At 34.3% G+C, this 25,421-nt stretch overlaps 1 protein-coding gene across 1 annotated transcript in view; it reads right to left on the bottom strand.

Annotated features, from left to right (window-relative positions):
• Positions 1–25,421, bottom strand: part of Dgk (diacyl glycerol kinase 1) — a 180,219-nt gene that overhangs the window by 74,901 nt on the left and 79,897 nt on the right. The window contains exon 3 of the mRNA XM_078192934.1: positions 22,213–22,301. Within this exon, the coding sequence (XP_078049060.1) occupies positions 22,213–22,301 (89 nt within the window). The remainder of the gene's footprint in view (positions 1–22,212; positions 22,302–25,421) is intronic.

The following is a 25,421-nucleotide window of genomic DNA, read 5'->3' as shown; positions in this document are numbered from 1 at the left end:
CAGTAATTTTTGAAACTGAATAATTTTTTAAAGATGCCACCAAATGATGCACTTTTAATGAACATTCTTTTAATTGTTAGAACGATTAATTTATTTGACAATGTCTGAATAAAATATTGATAATATTGCAACTGGTTCGGATGACAAAAATAATAGATATAGGTTTCAATTTTCTTTACTTCTTTTCTTATTCCAATCAATTATATTTTTTGTATTTGAACTAGACATTGTTTAGTCCCAGAGATAGGCATTATTCAAATTGTTTCGAATAAATACTTATCTAAAATATTTACTCAAATATATATTCTTATATTAATGGAATATTTTATTCGAGTAATTATTATTTATTTAATTATTATCATTATTCGTAACAATTTTGTTCTAGAATTTAGTTAGTATTTATTTAATTGTAGAAATTCAGATGAATTTTTATTCGGTTAAATGGTTATCGGAATAAATTTTCATTCGGTTGAATAAGTATTCGATAATGTCGAATACAATTTTATTCATAAATTCTTACCGCTTCTGTGTTATTCAAATAAAATTTTGCTCAACTCTGACTAGCCCCTCCATTAAAAAAATACAAGCCATTTGGCACTATTTTGAAAAAGTTATTCCGAAACGCGTCCGATATTTTAGCGAGTGACTGTACGTGCATAAACAATTTAATACCGCAATCAATTTCTCTCTGGCACCGTTTCCTTTGCTGTCGATGCAGAAAAATTGCATTTCGTATAAAGATTCGCAGACCTCGTGGAACACACCGGCTCGCAGGAAAATCCATTCAAACATTTTCACCCTTCCAATGGTACACCGCGAATCATTGAAAGAATAAATGGTTTATTTTGCGGTGTGATCGCGTGCGCAGTTTGCGGCGCGTATTTCCCATGAAATAAATGATTATTGTAATTCGTTTGGGAGGTTCCTAGCTAATCGTTCGCGCGAATGCGCTGTTTCCGGTTTTGGCAGAGGGCCAGAGCCGGCAGGGCGCGGCGTGAAAAATCGCGCGCGGCTACGGAACACCGGATTTGAGCTAATTCCCATGAATTCCGGTGTCGCGCTTGCTATTCGTACGACAATTTCACGGCCAGGTGAGAATTGCTTGTGCAGACCGGATGCCGGAGAGTAAATTGGAACTGGCCGATTAAGGAAACCTTTGTTCTCTTTTGAGGAAGCTTTTCCAGTGTTCGGCAACTGAAGCTCACGATTGCTACAGAGCAAAGATGTTTATTGGCTATTGCTCGCCAACGTCCGCGCCGATTGGTAAATTACTTTTTGATGGATTTGAATTCTTTGATCAGAGACTGTGAAATCAATCATTTTTGTATTTTTAGGGTAGTATTTTTAGGGTGTTGCCTTATTGGCGAGTACCAATATAATTTTTTAATATGGAAAAAATGGTTTATTTATAGATTTATTCGTTTATATATTTAAGGGATGTTTATGTGCATCGCGATCAAAGCTGGCCAATTGTTGACAACTTTTTGTTAGGTAACTGCGCAACGAGAAAAAGTTTCTTTTGCTATTAGAGCATGTGAAAATCATTTTTTCAATTGGATGAAATATTTACTAGTGATTTTATTCCTTTAATTATTTAAGCGGTGTTTTGTGCAACACGAATCAAGCTGATTAAACATTAAGACATTGTTGGTAAAAAACTGCACAGTCGATAATTTATAAATTTTTAGGTTAGTTTGTTACACTACGGAAATATTAAAAAATAACTTTTTATAACAACAGGATATATTATTAGTGAATTTATTAATTTATTTCTGTAAGGTAATGATTTGTGTTGCGCGATAGATGTTAAGTCGCTGTTCCAAATTGTTTTTTAAGAAATTCTACAATCGACAGTTCCTTAATTTTTTAAGAAAATTTGTGACACTATTGGTGCCTCTGAAAATAACTTATTTAACAGAGACAATGTATTGCCGACGCGATCTCTAATATGTTTATTCAGATAAAGTGTTTAAAGCAATTATGCAAAATAAGTACGAAGCTGTTACCATTACTTTATTAATTCTACAATTTGTCTTGTTAAGATAAAATACCACTTTCGCAAGGTGGAAACTACGACTTTGCCATCGTCGAGGAATAAAATTATCTCAGCCATTCCAAGTCCCATAAATACCAATTACCATGAATTATACGTAGCCTCTACAACTTCTTCGCTGAGATAAAAATCTAAAGAATAAAATACCGAGCGCGCAGTAAATAATTAGAGTTCAGCACGATTATGTCCAATAGACAGACAGGGAGAAGTTCTTTCCAGACATATTATTCCTGATGATTTCCTTCGTAAATAAAAGGCGTACGTAACATTGCGAATAACGAAGACACTTGTTGATAATTATCGGAATAATTGTTATTCCCAGCGATCTCTCAGTCCTTCAATTATTTTCACCGATGTATAATTCCGGTACACGAGCCAGCCATTTATTTTCCATAGCTTCTCGAAATAAACCACTCGTATATTGATCAGTAACGACGCAACGGGTTCTCTGGCTATTCGATCGGCTCCGTTTGCAAATTGATGCGCGCGAATCCTTCGAAACTTTATTTTTTCTCTCATCGTCCATCCATAATCCCCAGGAAGTTCGAACAACAATCTTGTGTTCACCTTCCATCAAATAAGGCAATATTTTCACAGTTGGACAGCTCCTGCCGTTGTTCTTAATTTTTAACGAAATCTCCTTCTTCTTACAAGGTCGAGTTTTTATGTAAAATCGTTCAGTTATATTTACAAGTCTTAGAATTCGCACGGAGAAATAGTATTAACAAAATCGAATATTCAACATTGTTCCACAACCATTCTTTCGATTCCGAATGGAAAATTTATAAAACGATTTGCAAACATTGCAGATATTGATTTAACAAAATTTTGTATATTATTCAACAATACATGGTCAACACTAACACGAAATTATTGAACAAAGAATTACGTGTCTATAAGATAAATTATCGTCGAATAGTTACGATTTTTTCGATTAGATATTTATTAGACAGTGTAGGATGAAAACTTCGATTTATTTAACCTCTCGACCAGCATCCGAATAAAATGTAGTGTCGAAGGAAGTTCAAGATTAGGATAACAGAACACGGGAACACAGTGACAACGAGTTATAATCGTGCATGCCAAGCATGGTTAACTAATCCGCGTCGGTCACGATCGACCTCAAATCACTGTCTCCGACTATTACTGACAATGAGAGAATTCAATTCGCTCCGTTATACCCTCCTCCGTTATACGCTGCTAATTGTACCGGGATTAGAATGCTCGTTGTCTGACGAACATCAAGAAGTTTCGACTAATCGACGACTTCGCGCTCAAAACTCTTCATTTCGCTACCACCGAAAATTCTGCGCAAAATTACGAGAACGTAGAAAAAGCGGATGGCGGGAAGACGAGAATTCGAGGATAGAATAATTGAGACAATGCGGTCCTTTCCTGATATATTGAGAACGTAATTGAATCTATTGATCAGAAACTTGAACCTGGTTCGCGGGCACGAAGCTAATCAAGAATTTTTTGCTTCTCTTAATGAATATTACGAACTCGCGCGTAACTGGGAACACTTTTGTATTACATCCTGTAGCAACACCGCTTCGAAATGAGCAATTATGGAGCGGCTATTATATCGCGCTATACATATTTGCATTCAGAAGTGTGAAGATTATTTTTTGTAATTACATGTACTCGATCGTAAAATAAACAAATTTACTTACAGGTTTAAGTAAATATATATGGACCGTTTATTTTCAAAGTGGTGTAAGTCCATTTTTGAAAAAAATGAGATATCACGTAATTCATGCTTAATTTAATGTAAATTTTTTATGTATAACTAGTCCGTGTTTAATTTCTTAAAAAATTCCCATGTTTTGTACAATTTAAAATTGGTCGGTAAATGAAATTGCATAATCATCGATTATGAAAGTGGTGTAAGTCCAATTGACAGTGGTAGGTGGCTTAGCAGATGGTTGCCGATCAGTTGCCTGTTATTTTACATTTGTTTTATATTACGTGTCACATTACGTGACAACATGATAAATTCATTGTACATGAAATGAAACAAGAGAATTTCGTTTCAATAAAAAATCTTCAAAATGCGATTAAAAAACAGATAAGAAAAAACACTAACGGAGAACAGGTAAATCGGTTGCAAGTATATTGGATGAGGTTTCTCAAAAGTGTACCATACACTATTCTATATAAAACATCGATGAAGGACAAAGAAATTAAAACTATAAATTTATTACCTACACATTCTGGAAGACCGCTAAAATTTGAAAAAATTGCCCTGGTGCCTTTGTATCAAGATGTCAGGCCTATTACTTATGAAAAATATAATGACATCAAGCAGTTATTACCTTATATACCTCCGGTGCATCATGCATATTACGAAACACTGCCACATACAGAGCATAAGTAAATACTATCCATATCTTGTAATTTTAACAATGTAATTAGCGTCTAAAATTAAAAATATTACTTCTATTTTATGTCGTATCATTATTTGTAAAAAAAATTGGATTAATATAAAGTATATTTTAAGTGATATTTGATTTTTAAAAATTGAAATGAAACGATTTTTACAATTGTCTAATTTTGAAAGCGGTGTAAGTCCATTTGCAGCCTGTAAGTATACATCAGTTTAGTAAAATACGCCCAAAACAAATTTATATAACCAATTTACATATTGATAAGACAGTAGAAACGTTGCCAGACTTTATATAATTTGCCTAAATTTGTTAATTAACAGATATGTTAATCTTTAATTTTCTCGAAACAAGAGAAAGTGGACTTACACCAATTTTCAAAGTAAACGGTCCATATGTCAGTTTTTACTCACTAAAGTTATTGAAGACAGCAACAAAATTTTATTTGGTTTCTTTTTTGGACTTAATGCAGCATATACTTATGTTGCCTAAAAATCTGCAGATTATTGAAAAATGTGAATGATATTGCTATCTTATATTTATCATAAGGAATTCTCTAGTTGGTGCATTGAACTTATTCCTCGTCATAGTTTATAAAAAATGATTTGTTCCATCTTGATTCATTGTAAATGTGATTCATAAGAGACCGTTTATAGTCCTTTTAATAATAGAAAGAACTTCTAATTAATAAAAGAAATTGGATTAATTGAAAGCAGATTGAATACAATCGAAATTAAATATTTAAAAAATCTGAATTTACAATTCTGAAGGCAGCTTGTAGCTTTAATAGAAAAATTATATATTTAAAGATTAGTCTAGTGTAAATTATTGCGTTAAAATGTAATAAAGTTTGAAAAATGTGTAAATTATGGAAATATTAAATAATTAATAAAAATATAAATAACGGAGATCGTAAGGGGAGTAGATATTAAAGGCTAGTAAAACATAAGGCATAATACAAAGTAAAATTCTGTAAAAAGCAAACAGTATAAAATTGTGCGGAATTAACAGTACAGCAGTGTACCGAGTGGAAAAGTATGAACAGTAGGAGAAGCAATAAAGGGCGAAAATTGTAAAGAGGTTGAAGAATAAAAAGTACTAAAAATGTGAAGAGCGGAGAAGCATAAACAGCGGCAAATACTGAAACGTAAAAAAGAGTAAACAATAGGAAGCGTAATAGCGTAAATAGCGAAAAAAGAAGAAGTAATAAAAAGCAATAACAGGTGGAAATTATAAAGAGGGTGATCGATACGGAATACAAGAAAGTAAAGTCTCAAATAACAAGCAGTAAACAGGGAACAGAATAATAAGATGTAGAAAATAATAAAGAATAAAAATTGTAACGAGGGTGAATAATAAGGATCGCCATAGAGTGAAAAGCGTTCAAATGTAAAATTATAGTAAACAACAGTAAGTACTGAAACGTGAGAAAGAATAAACAGTAGAAAGCAGTACAGATTAACGAGTAGAGAGGAGTCAGGAAAAATCCGTCGAAAAAGCGGAATCGAGGACCGTCAGCCGAGACCTAATTATGGGATCGAACGGTCGAACGAGCCATCAGGATGGGAGCGTTCTCTCTCGGAATCAAGTGGCGAAATTGGCTCAACTTTTGCTCGTGCGAAATGCTCTCCTTTGCCAGAAGAATTTCCTGTTGCCGGGGCAAAGCTGATTTAGCGTGTTCAGCGGCGTGAAAGTCGCGCGACGCAGGCCAGTAAGCCGCTTTTCCTGGCAACCCAGTTTCGGCGCGGAGTCGCTCATATTTTCGCGGAGAATCACTATCGACGTGCTTCTGTTAACTGATACTCGAAAGTCCGTTCCTGCCTAGCAACCTACACCCGCCCGCCGGGATCGCGAAAGCTAATGCAGACGATATGCAACCGAATCGGCAACCATAAGCGGTCTATGCAAAGCAGACTTAATCCCCATCGCCGAGAATCTAATTTTGAATCCTGCCGCAGCTTGCCTGATTTGCTGGACATCGGCCTGCGTGTTCACCATTCCTTCATGCCGCGTCCGTTTGCGACCATTTCTGGTGTAGTAATCACTGGATTGTTGGAAATACTCGAACAATCGTTACTGTACCCGAGAGCTCTGTGGGAGCGCAAATGCCGGTGCAGGAATTTGGAAGAAGCAAGTATTGGACTGCAGTTTATTTGAAAGCTCAGATTTTAGTCTTTTGACGGAGTCGACCATGTTGACGCGAAATATACCATGCTCTAACATTGATTAATATGTGTTATTTTATAAGAATGATGAGACCTTTTTTTATTTAGACCTTACGCCATTACTATTACAATGTATGATGGAGTTGAGAAATTTATTCCATCATTTATTGCATTTAAGTCTTTGTAATTTCAGTCACTTTAAAAGGAAGAATATGAAACTGATCGCGTTTGAATCAGTTCGTAAGTGTAGTGTTAATAAGCTATCATTTCGTTCGAACCCCTGCAAAAACTTTAGCTTTTTACATTAAATTAAATTTTCCTTTGACATGTAATAGAATTTGTGAGTCTTTAAAACGATGAATATCTAACACCAGATACAAATTGACATTAATTTATTATTTAGAAAATTGTTGGAGCTACTTTCACGTGTGGAATTGATAATTGCGACATGTAATTTCCTTTGCTTTGTTATGTTATAATTAAATTGGATTTAAAATGAAATTTTAGGAAATTGTGCTTTTTATACGTTCATAAAATCCGTAAAAAAGTGCGAACGAATTGCACTCTACATTTTTACTATAGAGAAACAAATGAGCCGTCCAGTGCACACATCGATTAACTCCACTTTTTGAAAAATCTTAAATTTAAGTGTCAAAGCACTTGGTATAGTCATAACTTTTTATATTTATAATAACTTTCCTGAATAATAAAGTTTAACGCCATTAAACGGCAAAATTTTTTTGGCCACTGAAAAATAAGTAATTTATTTCAGAAGCCATTCTGATTAACTCCATACTCTAATGTAATCGTTGATTTGTTGCCATGCATCAATGCTTTTTTTTTAAACAGCCGAAGATGTTTCCCCCTCTCAATAATACTGGTAATAAAATCGCATTGGCAAACAGATAAAAAAAATGTTTGTTTGGCCAGAAACTGAAGGATCTCGTGGGTCTCAAGAAAGGGCATAGCCGATTAAGATGGTCAAAACTGCCCTTAGAGGTTTTTCAACGAGTCATATACCGTTCGATAGCTGACCAATAAAAACTCATCTGCGCAAAATTTTAACCCTGTAACTTGTCCGTGAGGGTAGTTACAGGGTAAATTAGATTTCACGGTTTTCCGGCATTTTTCCACCTTTAGCGACTTTCTAAAATTTTGAAAAAATATGGCTTATTTTGGACATCCAGCCGGATGTTATAGAATTTTTTCAGGTAAAAAAAATTTTCCCGTTAAAATCAGGATCGCCACAGTAATATTCCTGATGAATTAATCACAAATAATATATTATAACAGAACTGTCAACATTCATTTTTATGGAAAAGCTGTAATAAAAATATATAATAACTAACTTTTTCTGTAATGAAAAACTTAAAAATTTAAAGACTGAATTTAATTTTACTGCTTTTTTTCAGTTGCCAAATTGATTAACTCCACCAGTCACATAAAAACTATAACATTACCGACGATTATTTTTTGGCTATTCTTTCTTGTTAATTTTATATATCGTTAAATGAAAGCTATATCTGTATTTATGCATTCTACATTATATATGTGAATCTATGTTATAACAGGAATTTTAAAAAACAATGTACATCATTTCATCGCGTTTCTCGACTTTTTGATTTATGGAGTTAGTCGATGTGTGCACTGAACGACTCAAATGTCGAAGCTAGACTCTTTCGTAATTTTTCTAAAAATCGAATCCTTTCGTGCGAACGATTAATATTTTACGAAAGAAATACAATCCAAGATACTCTTTGTTTTAAACATAAATACTGAGTGCACAAATATAAATGTACCAATCGTAAAATATAGTACAGAATTGTAAAGAATTTAAATGTCACAAATCAAGACTCATAATAAACCGTAAAAAATCATGAAAAATATAATTGAGAATAGCGACAAATAGTGGCGAATAATAAAGAATCATAGTAAGTAATGAAAAATGATCAACAACAGGAAAAGTTAGTGAAGAATCATAAGAAGATGTAATGGATACAAAGAGATAATAAAAAATAAACGAAAAATCGTAGAAAATCATAAGGTATCGTTAAGAATCATAAAAATAGAGAAGTATAGTCATGAATAATAACAAATAAATAATAAATAATCTTGAAACATCGCGATGTATTTTATGTTTTCTTACGATGCATCGTAAGAAAAGATAAAGAATAGTAAATGACAATGAAAAATAAAGAAGAATCATAAAAAATGGTAAAGTATAGTCAGGAGTAGTAACAAACCGTACGAAATAATAAAGAATCATAAAAAGTCGTAAAAAATGGTAAAGTGATGACAATAAAGAATTGTGAGTGATAGGGAAATAATGCAGAATATTGAAGAGTAACGCGAATGTAGACAGAGAGAGAGAGAGAGAGAGAGAGAGCAATGTGAATGTAGAGAGGGGGGAAGGTAACCAGTTCGACGTAGCATTAACTAAAGAGAAGCGTCAACAAGGAAAGCGCAAGATGATCGAATGAGGTTCGATAGAAATCAATTGAAAAAGTTTGATTTTTCGTCAGTATGTCGCCGGATGCATCGATCGAGGGTGCTGCGCTGGTGCGGGGGGTTCGTGGTCACAAATGGCGGTCATTTGTAAAGTCCAGTGTTTTATCGATTGGCGGAAGTGGCCGCGAAGTTCCGTGTTATTTTCCGCGGCGTTTACGAGTTTCTAGATTGGCTTTTTCAGTGGGCCCCCCCCGTTCGACATTCACCGTGACCGATTCGAATATATTTCGAACCGCTATGCTAGGCGAAACTTTCGACCGCATAAATAACGAGCACGCGGGGTCTAAATCACCAAAACCAGAAGCAAAACGAGCGGAACAAGCGCCGATCCTTATTTATCCACGTACACGCAACAGAGATATTGAGTGAGTGAGTGAGTGAGATTGAAAGAGAGAGAGAGAGAGAGAGAGAGAGAGGGGGGGGGGGGGAGGGGGGGAGAGGGAGAGAGAGGGAGGGAGAGGGAGGGAGAGAGAGGGAGAGAGGTGGCCCGTGAACCTGTTCAGTGAGAAGGTGGAATCGAAACGGGAGTTTCCGTGGAAATAATAATCTCGTAAAAATGAACGAAAGGGAACGAGAAGGAACACCCGGAACATGAACAGCCATGAAACCGATGCCTTGGGGTTCCTTTATACGTAGGTCGCCAGATTGTTGTTCGAGCCCGTAAGAAAACGCTGCGTATCGCGCGGAGTAAACTTTTCTCGAGATCATAGACCAATCGATGGGGAGGAAACGAGATTTCCTCGATTTTCCCATGGTCTTTGTACCGAGGCAAACGCGTAACTTTGTGTAAACAACGGACGACGTGTCTAAACGCTGTAGACTGTTAAAAAGGGCTTGTTTCCCTGTGCAGGATTTATTTATATCTCTTTGACCAGAATTAGTAGTCTCGCTACTGGTTGTGTAAAATATGCATCTTTAGAGATCAGTTAAAAGTTGATCGTACTATTAAACAACTTTTAATTATTGATATCACTAAACTGCGGACGTTATGCGTTTATAATCAAAGTATCTGCAAATTGAAACAGTAACAAGATAAAAAGCATTAAAGAATGTCGCTATAATTACTTGCGATGTACTGAATTCGTCAAAAAAACGTTTACAATAAATACTGATAAATTTTTATTTTGCACAAAGATACGCAGTTTAGTTATTAACACTTGTAGTTATTAACACATATTGACTCGTGAGAAAAGCTACTGGATCATTGTGGAAAGTAACGTGTGTTTGAGTAAGCAATTTGTTAAAAATTAATATTACTATAATTATATACAAATTGTAACGAGAAAATAAAATGAGACTTGAGAAATATAAATGATCAACATCTGTTCTTAAAGACACAGTTATCAAGAGTTAAACAAATCTTTTATTTGAATATGTCTTTTCATAATCTGAAATTCACATTATTACTTATTTCGAAACATGTTAATTGCTGCCCCATTGAGCCATCTAAACTATCACCTTTATTTCATACTCGTTCAATAATTTTTGAGAAACGGACTAAAAATAATTGCTACAAAATAATAGTTTCAAACTGACAATGGAGCAGAAGATGGAGTGGCATAAGTTTCAGAGCTATAATCTGAGATTTGGGTTTCCTAGGATCTAGATTGAATCAGAACTTCGTACTGGCAGACCTCGGAACAGAGTCGATCAATACAGAATCCGTACGATTGACATCGAACTGAAACTTTGAATAGTTCAGTTCAATTTGGACACATCTTGAACAAGCTAAAATTTTCGACAGTTTACATCAAATTTGGATTCCCTGCTGCTAATATCAAATGGGACTTTGAACCTTTGTTCTTCGTACCGTGCACACGAAGGCACGCTTGAAATACATTTTTCATGAGGATGCATAAGTGAATGAAAATTCAAATTGGACATTATTGTATATAGGCAAACTTTTTTATACAAGTTATACGAAGATGTAATTATTGTACGATTTGTTTCCTAGTTATGGTGATTCGAAAGTTCTTGTTGTTAATAATTTCGTATAGTTAGAAAAATATTTAAAAAGCGAATATTTATATGTGAAAAACAAGTTCAGTTATCAGTATGAAACAATCTACATATAAATACAATATATGTATATTGTATATGTCCATAAAGATTGGGTCTAGCGTTATAATCGAGCAATTGTTCTGTTATCCGAACTCTGGAATTTCGTTCTCTTTATCAGTTTGAAACAGCTTCATTAGAAAATTGCTAATCTTTATGCACAATAAAAATTTCCTGCACTAAAAACGTCTGCAATAAGTTCGTAAGTAACTGTGCATTATTATACATTAATGCCGTATGCATATTTTTCAAATTCTAGTAAACAAAAATTAGTATAGTCTACTAGCATTCCTATTCTCATTTGTTAATGGGTAATCTCTTAATTGATGCAGGAAATTTTTTGTTAATCTTGATTTGTGTAATATACTGTATGGAAATGAGAATTTGCATAGAAAACTCCATACTAGTGATAAATACTATGTTAACAATATGTATGCACTGACAGCATGTACAGATTTTCAAGGAAAGATAATTTAAGAAGATCTACTACCATTTATTATTAATTTACTTTCAATTTTTGTAAAATGATATATGAAAACAAGCAAATATTATGAAGAGAGTATTTAAAATAAATACACGGTTGTTCTTGTCGAATGAATTGGTACTCGATCACCATGATTGTATACTGAGGATTAATTTCAGCATGCCGTTCGTTCTGCAAAGATTCTGGAAGATTCTGCAGCTTCGAGAAAGATCTATCGACCATTGTTTCCCGATCCTCACATCGTTTTAGCCGCGGCTCTCGCGATTTCTCGGCAAACACCTCGGAAAGGAAGCATTACACGGATGATCCCTCGGATCGCTCAGATTCAGCGGACATTATTTCCTCTAAGATCACGGTTCTTTTTTGCTCCGCCGGCACATGGATAAAAGGTCTCCGTAATATCGCGCGATCAAAGAATCTCAGTCCTCTATTTATACGCCCGGCTAAACGTCCGCGGACACAAATAAATATAATAAATATTCGGCGAGTCATAAAAGAGTCGGACTCTACTTTCGAACGATCTTTGATACCGCTTGAAAGACAGCGGAGTCGTAAACGGGGTGACAGACAACCAGGGGTGTGAAACGTCTAACTTGGAAAGGATCTGAGGGCATAGAGTCGTATATAATATTTTTTACGCGTTCTAAAAATTCGCTTTCCCGAATTTGCAAGCGATACACAGGGTGACCCATTTACCTACTCAAATACGATTTGGTCGTAGTCGTCGTACTGGTGTAAATTACATTTCTCGTGAGAAGCATAGAATATCATCGTGAAGTAAGATAGTTGAGTTGAATTATAGTTACGCCGATTCATAGTCAAATCGAATTATAGTTACATCAATTTCTAGTTAAGTTAATTCATAGTTACAAGTTAGTTCCCATGTAATTTAACATTTTAGCATGCATGCGTTACATTTCAAGACTTAAAAGTTTGGAAAATGTAACTTACACCATCATGAATTTAATATCATATTTACAAAATAAATGTTGATTTTGAATTATACATATATCAAATTAAAATTTGATGGTGACGATGGACACGTAGTTTGACCTAATTGCGAGTATGTTTTATAAGTAAAGACACATAGGACACAGGAAAATCAACTATACTTTTTAATGCAAAATATGATGTATTTATCAATACATTGATTGATGCAGTTATTAGTTCTTTATATAAGGAAACTCAATCTCTTGTTGATACAAGATAATATTATTCAATATGTAATATGGCATACTAATATCATCGGTGAATACAGCAACATTAATAGTGTTTATAATAAGTATGTTGTATTTACAAAGTAATTTTCGTATTACAGCAATAAACAATGTTTTTCAAACAAAACATTAAATAATGAATCTACAAAGACTTATTTTTATTATTAACCAATCGTCGAGAAAATACAATATTTTTTGTGTTCATTAGATTAAAAAAATTCAAAACTATATATATGCAAGTATTAATTGATTTAAAAATTTAAAAGTGTACCATCCATATTTAATAGATTATGTTTAACGCGTTGCGCTATGGCAACGAAGCAAAATTAATTAACAAATTATATTTTTCTACTAGGAAAACGATTAAAAATAAAGAAGTGTTAATCAACATGGCTATGAAAGGAATTATAGTGGAAGAAATTAAAGTCTGTGTCACGAGTCTAATTCAATACCAATACTATAAGAGGTGGAATTGCAATCAATCTATTGGATCACGACCTGTTTGTACGCAATTTTATCTGCACGACGTGTCAGCAGTTGTAACGTTTATGTTAGCCGTTGATTAACCAGAAAAGCGGCAAGTTGATCTGCCAGGAATCAATTGCGGAACATTTGTTCGAGCTGCTGCGACCTAACCGTGGAGGAAAAGGTAAATACCGGAGACGGTAGGAACGGCTCGATATAAAGGATCGTTATCCTGGTGCCAGATAACGATGTATACTCGTCTTTCAGGGCTTCTCTGCGGCTGATCCGGCACCCGACAATCCATCACGCAACGAACATTATCAGCCATCGTGTCAACCGTGATAACAACCGCGTTCGCGCAGCCTGATCCTCGCCGAGCACCATAAATTCGCGTAACAACCGATTATTATTGACACTGGCAGCATAGAAAAATTATTTTCGATCGCGTTTCGACGGCCAGTCATCAACTGATCCTTGGGTATCCATAAAATTGACCAATCGCAGCTATTAATATACTCCAATTTCCTCCGACGAGGTAAGAGTTAATGCTCCGCGCTCGTTTATCATAAATAAGCGAATACTCTTCTGCTTGGCTTATGAATAGACTCTGGATATTTATGCAAAATAAAGATTTTCTTTATCCGTAATCTATTGATAATTCTGAGTTCTTTTAATGCTTCTACTATTCTTAATGAAAGATTTGTATTTTTCTAATAAATGCATGAATTCTGCATTCCACTTATAAGAATGAGAAATCGGATTCATAAACCTCTTTGCAATAATTTTAATAAATACGAGATGATACATCCTACTTGCATTATAGTTTTCCGCCGTATGTTATTGGGAAATATTATGCATAATAATTTTTGTTAAACAACGAAAACAATAAAATTGCAAAATTAAGGTATCCCCTATTTTGACTCATAGATTACGCGTATGCGAGCTTACGTAAAAATGGATAAATAATTAATAAGAAAATTTCGGAAAAAATAAAATAAAATAAAAATAAAAAGATAAAAGATAATAAAGATGAAGAAATAAGTGTCAAATATTTTTCAACAAACTATATCGTAGTGAAATTCTATCAAGTCCTAAAGTCCGTATGGTCAGGAAAGTCCTAAGATCGGAAAAGTTCTAATCGTCACAACTATAAAGAAAATGCTACAGTGAGGAGATTAAATGAAACAGACAATTTTGATTTGGCATAAAGATTGACAGATTATTTATAATACTTAAAAAATCATTTCAATTGCAAATTGTGACATTGAATAGTACCTAGTATCAAATAATAGAAAATAAAAAAGGTTGAACTTATTAAGTTCAAAAATTACCTTCGACATAATATGTTCGCTTACGGCATAGATTGACCTTTTGATTCATGGTTCACTTGTCATAAAGATAGCGCCAGGCCATTAATAATAATGATGAATATTTCGTGCAATCAACCGAGGTAATAAATACAAGAGATAGTACAAAAACTCTACAAATAGTAGAGAGTATCGTTTTATAGTATTTTTTTGTAGCATTTATAGCATATTACGTAGCAAAATATTTAATGTTCAGAAATAGCATTGGAAATTTGTCAATAACAGAATAAACAGTTCTTATAGTATTTTTCTTATATTACCATTTTAGCTAGCCAGTACGAATGTTATTTCGTTCTTTAATACAAAATAAAGTAGACTCGATATATTGATCACAAAGATTGTCCACTCTGCATCAGAATACGCCGCGCCCACAGATTGACCTTTTGGTAAGTTAGCCCCCGAGTCAATAGTCCAGTTATACAGTGCTCGTAAAAAAAATGGTAGCAAACGAGACGGGATGATCAAAATGTCGGCCGCGTCACAATTTCATAGGATATGAAACAACGCGGGGATGTTCGAAATTTCGACCATCCCCGTCGATGATACAGTCGAACGTTTCCCAGAGAAAGTACAAAGCGTTAGCATGCGTGGAGGAAACATACGTCCCATAAAATCCTGAACTATTCCTGTGGCTATTACACCGGGAATACGTCTGGGTCCGCGCGAACAGGTGCGAGTTATTGCGAGTTTATACCGCGGAGCGTGCGCGTTTGTGTAACCGAGGTGTGCTATGGTTCCCGGTGCTCGGCCACCAATCGTCGTGGTCGCATACAATTCTGTCTGCGCGTATGCGTACGTGTACGCGCGCGATACGTATGCATGTACACACGCCAAACGTTCCCCGAAGGGTCCGAAATTCGCTTAATTTCTGCCACCCCCGATGCGAGCTCCGAACGAGTTGTTTATTGTTCAGGAAGAATTTGATTGTCCTCCAGCGCGCCGTTTCTAATCGTGCGTCACTGCAGGGGTTGCGAAAAGGCAGTATCGCAGATTGCCGAATTTTTAACCAGCTGACCGTAAATCTTTGGCATCGTGAAACTAGACGATTTTAGGGTCAGTTGCAATATTACTGTAGATTCCGATTTTCCAAATTTTTATAGATTGTGGATTTTTATGCAAAATTGAAATTGTCTGCATTTCTTAACATTTTATCGACTGATAATCGGCCGTAAACATTTTTCTAATTGTTATTAGTAATTATTATATTATTACTTTATTATGTCATTATATTATTACATTATTATGTTATTATATTATTACACTATTATATTATTATATTACTTTCTTTTCCTTATAGAAATGTTAAACGAAACTTCGTAAAAGTTGTTTCCGTATTATTCGGTTTCTGTTATTATAGGGTAATTAAACTAACATTTTTACATTTTGTATTTTACATTAGCAATTAAACAGTATTTATATCGTCTACGTCATTTATTTTATTTTCTTATCGTGAATGGTACCTCTAAATACTCCCGGCCGAAACGGTCCGTAGGAACGGCGCGCGGCTAGCGCTTACGGTCTTTATGACTTAGAGTAAACGCATATCTACGTCCTTCGGCCACAACGGCGACTTTCGTCAAACGCATATATACGTCCATAGAGCCTTAAGGGTTAAAATAATATTTCATAATATTGAAGCTTACAGTAGTACAATCTAATACTTTTATCTCAACAATAGATAACAACACGGCAAACAATATCTAAACTATGTTGTCTTAAGCAGGATTAATGTGGAACCAATATTGTGTTTGAAAATTGTAAACTTTGGAAAAAAGCTTGCGTGCTAGTGAGTTTTAGACTAGCTAGGGAATAATAAATCTTTTACAAAATAAATCTTTCCGACAGAAATAAAAAATAGAAAAACGGTTACAAAAGAATTTCAGATAGGATTATCAGATATTTTATTTCAAGATATTACACATAAACTTGTAAACGAAATATTTCATTTAATACAAAAAGCATCATAAATCGTAAAATAGGATTCCATTTGAGACATTAATTGTTAGAAACAACAGAGCTGAGAACACATCAATTTTTGGTCCAGTCAACAATATATTTTATACTTTTTTTTATTTATTACTTATTTTTTTATCTGTGAATTTTATTGAATAATTCTTTAATTTGAATGAATAAATACTGCAGGTTTGGATGAAATACTACTTCGAATGAAACACAGTAGTCTATTAGACTTCGGATTGTACGCTTGGTAAATGAAATAATTCAGTTGGTGTAACAAGTATCCCAAATCGTAAAATAATACTTCATTTGGAAGTCGAGCGGTTGGACAAGATAACGTCTCTGGAAGCCAAATTTTGGCCAGCCAGGAAGCAATAAATCTTCGATGGTATAAACCTACGCAATTCGAGGAATTGAAAATGTGGGGTTGCAACGGCAAATAAAACTTTCAATATATTCATGATTTAATTTTGACTAATTGTGTCGAGTGTTTATTTCACATTTCATCCTGGCATTGTAGAACCGGTTCGCGTGTACTTAAAATGCAAATAAAAATGGTAGCCAATAAAAAGCTTCTAATAAAAATACCCAGTAAAAACAGAACTATCAAGGGTTAATAAACAATTCTATGCTTTCAAACTAGCGTTTGTTAAAAACTCTACACTATACGAATTCATTAAAAAAATACGATATCAAAATATAATGAACACATGCGAAGGTACATCGTTTAAAAAATCTTATTGAATATGTATTTAAAATTTTGAGTAACCATCCCTCTGTGGTGTTTCTGATTTATGTATATGATCGAGACTATGTATTAAGCTTGTTTAATTACCACCTTATTGGTGTCAAATTTATTGAATTCTGCATAACAATTTTTACTTTCCTTTAAATTTTCATATTAATTATTCTGTCTCTTAATATAGTAAGCTTGAAAACGCGTATTATTATAGTAGAAAGTCTAATACAGTTTTTGATCATCTTTACGGTGACCCGATCATCATTAGTTTAAATTTGTATAAACACCACAGAACACGCTTCAGAATAGTTGTGAAGTACCTTTGTCTATATTTAAAACGTTATTAATAATACAAGTAACTTGCAATAAATCATGTAAAATGGAAATACTGCAAATTAGAAAGCATTTCTCGCTAACAAAACGCTAATAAAACAGGTTCGAAGATTAACAAATTCACTTCTAAAATTTCCAACCAAAGATCATGTTTTTGATGGAAAGTTTTGTTTATATGATTGGTTTTATGTTGCATCAACTGCATGGTTATTAGCGATTAAATAAAGGGACATTAAGGTATCTTTATAGTATTTGTTCTATAATCTTCTTTTCATTGATAAATGCAGGTCTTGTATTTTGTCGTTGTCGACATTGGTTCGTTCGAATGTTAAAATCTGGCTCTTTCTCTTTAAAATTCAGTTTCTCAAGAATCGAGCGATGATGCAGAAGAACAGTTTTCAGAGATCGTGTTTATCGCGAAGGTGTTATTGTATAGGGATCGGAAAATAGGTGTCAGCCCGCGCGATCGACCGTGTATACACTATACACTCAGTCGGGCCAGATACTCTGTCTATCATAAACCCTGTCGCGAGTAAGCATCGACTCACACTGTCTTCGAGCATCGAAGTGAACTCGTTAAAACGAAACTCGGCCAGTCGCGTTACGATATGTCGACGTTCATTTATATCGTTCTCGCGTCTGGCTTCGAAACGTACTCGCGTTTTCAGAGCCGCCGCCGGCTTCCGCTGACGCAACACGGATTCGACGCCGGACCTGTTCAACGTCACCCTCGATTCTGCTCCGCCATCAATTTTTCTTTCCCCGTTCGAGAACTCATTTGCGGACTGTCCCAAACTCGTCTCTCCAAGGATTAATGGGGATCACAATACTATTTCTATTAGAACGGTAATATACTTTAATAGATTTTCGCTTTTTCCCGGTTTTGCAACTTTAGGCAAAGGTATCTAATGGAACATCGTTCTTTTCGGATGTGTAACTTTTTACAAATATTACGAAAACGCTTTAGAGACTATTATTTTTAGTTGTCTATCGCATTGTTTCTTCGATTTTGCATAGTGCTTGTCGTTCCTCGCGCATATTTTTAGCTTCATGTATCATTTTAGAAAAATTAGAAATAAAGGAAATTGTCAATGTTACTACGTTAATTAAATATTATATACATGAAAACGTTTCTCACGTCATTATCGCATATATAATGAAATATGTTAAAACATTTGTAAAATCTGTATTATATGTAGAACAACGTAATCAATATTTTATGTATTCTTCTTCTTCTTTGTGTATTTTTTTATTGCATTTTCTGTGTTTTTTCTTCAGCCATCTTTACTCTAATTTATTTGTACTTATGCTAAGACTATATAGGTCTCATCACCTATATACGATAAATAATAATAATAGTAATAATAATAATAAATATTAGTTAGACGACCAAATTCACAAAACGGTTGTTTTGTTCTTTCTCCTCGACGTAATGTATTTTATATAGTTATTTTTTATTTCACTTAAATACCTACGTTCGATCGAACAAGTTTGAATTTTACAGTGTTGACAATTTGAAATTGTAGCGTGAAACAAATAAAAATGTTACGGTGAAATGGGGAAACTGTAAAAGAAGCGATTTATTGCGATACAATGCAAACAAAGAGAAATTTACACAATCGTATCGTTGGAGCATGTCATTTATATAAAACCAAACCGCTACGCTGATATGAGTTATATTGCAATAAATTGTTATAATTATACAATTTTAGTAGGCTATGCATCTGTAGTTGTTGGGTTGAATTTTTGAAGCTAAAAATTTGTGATTTCAGTGCAATGTTATTGAATCCAACTGTGCATTCGACAGCGTGATTAATAACCGCGAATTTTATATAGTAAAAGTTTTATGTGTAGCAGTTTTATGTTTTGGTAGCTAGTGTTAAAAAATACGTAAAATTCACCAAGATTTTTAGCTCGAAACATGTCGAAACTAACAAAAGAAACGAATTAAACGTTAAAAAGCTCTGAATGGTTAACTTTTTAGTTCTAATAAAGTATTAAGTAATCGCTGTCATTATTCGATATTCATCTTATTAAAATGATTAAGGAACAAAATAAATATCTATCTGGCTCCCCTGTATCATGCAATTAGTGCAACAAGTTTTATTTTGCACGAAAATTCACAGTCTAGTAATTATGAATCTAAATTTTAATAAGGTAAGAACAACAGCTTTTAACGGGTTATTCTCATACAACCTTCATAATTTTCGGTTTAATCTCAATAGTCTATTGAAATAATGATTCATCTGCGCACTTTTATACAAAATACACATTGTTTATATCAAATGGAAGAAACTGCAGCTACATAAAAATATCTTTTTTAAATACTTTAACTTACTAAAAATATTGGTTAGTTCGAAAAGCATTATCGTTTTTTTCACGAGAAAGTGACTTATTAAATATTTAATACTATTTAACCACGTTAAAGTATCTTTGAAATCTTATTCTCGTAAGAGTTTTGTCTTTTTATTGACAATGTTGAATTTCAACAAATAAGTTGAATGCAAAAATCAATCAAATGGATGGTTTATTTATTTACCACCGAATACGTTTAAGATGTGAAGGCATTTGATGGTTTATTGAATCTCTTTTGATCCTTATTGTTTTTATTGAATTGATTCGTGTTAGTTATCTGAAATATCTCAAATAGAAAGGACGTAATTTATACCTTTCTTTAAATATTAAAAGTTCTAAGTAAAGTTCTAATTAAAGTTCTAATAGTGTGTAATAATTAATTATTCCCATAATCAATTTATAATTCTAATAGACAACGTACTAGATCAACAGTAATCTATATAAATCGTTTTAAATCTCGACCTGATTCGTGTTGGCATTCCCATAATAAACACTCGTAATCCGCAGTCTATTTATCGAATGCGTTGTTCATGCCATAATTCAAGAAACATTTCAATTGCCGGAGTATTGCAGATCGAGTTGCCCGAGCCACGCTATAGAAATTACGAAAATGATCGATGAACAGGAGCGACTAGCACCGAAAATGTTTATACGAAATTACTGAGATAATTTCTTCGGCCACGGTTCATTATCTGCTGCCATTGTCCCGGCAGCTGCATTCGCCAGCGTTCGAAGCGCAGCGGGACGCGCGAGAATGCACCTCGGGGAGTCATTATTTCGCGGATCGCCGGAAATTTCGCCGATGAGTACTTTCGCGAATTACGCGAAAAATGACGATGAAATTAAAATCGGACCCGCAGATCCCATTTCTTCTCCTGCACTCGGCTAATTACTTCCGTTTGCCGTGTGACATTTCCAGCGCCGTGTATCGCCCGCGCGTTCACTAATTTCACGAATGCTCCTAGCGAAGAATCTCAAATATTCCGCCACTGTCGCGACAGCTCGGGATTATCGGAAGAATTTTGTAAACTCGAAAACCCGCCAAAGTTTAGATCATAATTTTACAGCGATAGTCCCAACAACGTCCGGAATTTGAACCTAGTTGCTCGAAAAATCTATTGGTGGGAATTTTTTTGTAGTTATAAATGAATCATTTGGACAACATTGTTCTGTGTCGAATTTCATTTGATATAAGAATAAGAATTTATACGAATAAGATTTTATATTGGGTGAAGTAGCTATTATTATATAATTTTTATGTTATATAATAATAATATTGTTGCGACCTTCTGGAACCTGGTCCGGTTCCCGTCGCTCCGTCCCGCGTGTCCTCGGCATATTTATTTTTATTCTATTTATAATTTACACTTTCTTTCCGTCTATACACGTTTTATACAATATCTAGAAGATCATGCTAATACAATCTATCAGATTCGCTGTCCATCGCCAATTGACTATCTTCAAATCGATCGGAAGACCCTGAACGGTGTTGTTGTCTTTTATTCTGGCAAGGGAATTCCGAGGCGGCACTGGTCATCCATCCGGTGTTCGTAACAATATTATATACAAAATAAAAATTTTCTAACTGAATTAAATCAAAATAAAATAAAAAAGGATTTCTTAATTCTATTAATGCTTGCACTATTCATTTTTGTTATATATGCATCAAATTATATAAAATAGAAAGAAATTTCTATTTGGTACACAGTTATTGCACTCAATCTATTGCACAGAATTTAATTACCGTTGGCGACAATATTATTCTTACCTGTTACATATGGACGACACTAATCTTTGCCAAAGCTTAAAAATGCCTTTTTTTATTGAAACATATTTGAGCTAATGAAATTTTAATAGTTCTTTTATCATGGTAAATTTTAACTGCCTAGTTTCGATGTCGCTAATTACAATAGATCATTTTAATGTTAAGGGTACTTTCGAAGTTATTATTCGTAACTTAATGGATGGAAGAATCAACATTAAATCATTGTAAAAGTTATCAAACAGGCATGGATATGTTGAAATAAAATGAAAATGGAAAGCAAGAACCACGAACGATCTCGTACGGTTGGTGGGTCGAGATACGATCATTGGCTCTCGCTATTATGCTGTTTTGGGAGGAACTTACCCCGTCCGGATGATATTTCGGCACGCCGCTCGGCGTCGTCGTCGACCCGCAAAAATCGGTGAGGACATCCTGTAACTTGCGAGTGGAATCTGAAACAATGCAGTCGGAAGTGAACTTCGACGTCTCTGGCGTCTCATTCGGTCGACTGAACACGGTCTCGTGTAAAGTTTCTTCATTCGAATGTTTCAAACACGTCTAGCTACCTCCGCGACTACGGATATCAAGATTTCCTCGTGCAATAATTATTTATTCGACGTTTGAGAAGCTCTTGCGAGTCTCTGCATTTCATAAGATAAATAGGTATACATATCCCTACGGTCTTTTATTTTTGAATACTCACTTTTTTGAAGTTTTAATACTTTAATCTCCCGTTTTTAAAACATATTTCATCTTAAGCAAATTTTCCCTTCAGAGACTAGAAATATGTTTGTGAAAATCTTGTTTTCCAATTTTCGAATACAGTCTCAAAATATGATTTACTGAAACGATTATGTGCGATGGTATGTGCAAAATATGATTATTTAAATAGTATATCATTGTATTTTTCTCAACGTTACTCTTAAAATGGCTTTATTTAGTTTGTTTGAAGAAGCAGATAATCCTTTTGCAAATTAATTCGTTACATTATTATATTATCATTCATTACATATTTAGATATATATTTATTATATTATATTATTTCAAATAAAATGATTTCTTAATTATTAAGTCCTTAAGTATGGAATTCCGCGTTTTTATATAATAAAGCTATAAAATATGCATTTTATACGTTCTTTCTAATAATTCATACGAATTAGCCGACTTGCAAAATTAGTTTCTATATAAAGTACAACATACATTTGAATAAAGACATTACATGTTATATACAAATTAATTAATTTATAGAAAAGCAATTCATGTGAGATTTGATAACAATCAAGATTATTCATAATTTCCACTTATTACTGTTTCATCAGACACAAAATTTGTCCATGCTTGTTGCCATAATTGTTTATTACAAATCGTCGCAAATTTCCGGCTAGCAGGAATAATTAAATTCCGTCACATTTGTAATGAAATGTAGTGTTTGTACAACAAAGTGACACGGCATCTGATTATCAAGCATGAGGTATTGGAGCGATAATAGAGGAGGGTCGAACAGCATTTCGTTTCGGATTTCCTATCTCACGCTTCATCTTTTTTCGTCCGCATGTCTAATTAACGCGTCCCCGCGAAATTTATGCAAGCATGTATCTCTGTATCTGGGGAAAATTAATAACGCCGACGAAGTTTCGCGTCCAGCAAGCCCCGCGAGCCTCCATTTATCATCCCCGTCGGAAAATAAGATTTGCGTCCGTGGGAAATGATCCTAGGAAGCCTCTGTATCCGATGCGACTGCATTCGCAGAGCATTCGCTGCAAAAGAACAGCACTTTCTGCAAGATGAATTCTGCTGTCCCCGCAATTTTATCTCTGACATTTCTTTGCGAGTCGACATACGATAATATGAAGTTTAAGGAAGTCCGTAAGATTCAGTTAATCTCATTTATTAATTAAAACCAGGGAAATGGAAGTGGAAAGCTCTTTCTCTCTTCTGTTTCATTCCATTGTTCCGTTCCCATTTTTATGAACTACGATGGACCATCAATTCAAGCATTAAATAAAATTCATCCCTAACTTTCCTTAATTCCATTCATTGGATGCTATTATATCTGGCTAAATGAATTTAACTTCTTAACGCAACGATTACAGAAACAATAGTATGATACGAACGCCAGTAACAATTAACGTTAAATAACGTTGATGAATTATAGATAAGATTATTGTACTTTTTGAACAATCTTTCACGAAATTAACAGCTGGCCTTCGATATTAACAGAACTATTAAAATTAAATTATAATATAAATAATATGTGCAATTTAAATACTGAAGAAAGATATTACTAATAATAAGATTGAGGTAAAATAAAAGAAATGGCATCTGTTTATTAAATAGAACATTTACCCTCTCTAAGACAATATTTGGAGTTACATAAATCTGAGGAAAATGATAGGATCAAAACGAAAAGAATTTACAAGAAAAATAATTGCTTAACCGTATGATATTACTTTTCTCAAGTTGAAGAAGCTGACACTTTGTTGCACAATTAAACGTGCAGACGCTAAGGCATCGTTTAATGATTTTCTTCCGCTAGTTTTCTCTAAGAGGACAAAGGCTGCAAGTGAAGAAGATCCCGGAAAATGAATTTTCTACTTGCAGGTACAACATTTTTTTTGTCGATGTAAAAAGAACTAATGTTTAATACTGGTGGTTGCAGAAATTGACACATTGTTCGCCGGCGTTCACCTCGAATTTCCCGCAGTCTGTCGTTTTAACGATTTCAATGAATACCATGGCAAGTAGAGTGGTTCCTGAGAATATCAAGGGAAAGTCGTGAAACGTAGGCCTCATTGTTTATGGAATTATGGAAATTCGAAAGGCATCGTCCGACAGCGAGTGAAATTTATTCTGTTCGTGTCGGTACGTGTCTGGCCTCGGGATAAATTCTAAATTTCGAGAATGGAGGATCTCTTATGTCGGTCGTACGCGGACACCAGTTTAACCATGGAACTAACATCTTCTTCGTGGAGAAAACGAAATTTTGAAACGAATGCAGACGCTTATATACGAACGCTTGAGTTATTTTATATTATACTAATAGGAATTATATTTGCGTCAGTGAAATTCGCAATTGTTAGCGCTATCCAACTTTGCAAGCAGGTTTGAAATTCCTTGATAAATGCAGGAAACATACTGTATCATTTTTCAATTCAGAGGTGCTGTTCAATTTAATCTTGAGCTACAAGTTATCGGTAGACTGTTGGCTTTATGCATTTACGACAAAAATGAGTAGTTGAAAGAGAAAACAGTGTCATTACAGAAAGAATTCGATTATATCACTCATAACTCATTGAAAAAATGTAAGACAGAACTACATGTATTCATAGTTCTTTCTTTTTCTCTGCGTTTACAGTCGCATCAACCACCAGATGGGTTATTAGCGACTCAAGATAGAGTTAAAGTTTGTGATACAGTTGGGACTGCTTCAGGAAATGCAGTAACTTCTCGATTGCTTCTTTGTTCTTCAGTGTGTTTTCTAAAGGAGGTCTAATATTGTAGTGTTGTCTTTCCCATCGGTAAATTTTGCAGTGTAGGATGATGTGCTCAACTGTCAGAGGAGTGTTGCATGT

Source organism: Augochlora pura, chromosome 10 (assembly GCF_028453695.1).
Source record: "Augochlora pura isolate Apur16 chromosome 10, APUR_v2.2.1, whole genome shotgun sequence".
Taxonomy (NCBI): domain Eukaryota; kingdom Metazoa; phylum Arthropoda; class Insecta; order Hymenoptera; family Halictidae; genus Augochlora; species Augochlora pura.
This window is presented reverse-complemented; position numbering and strand designations above follow the sequence as displayed.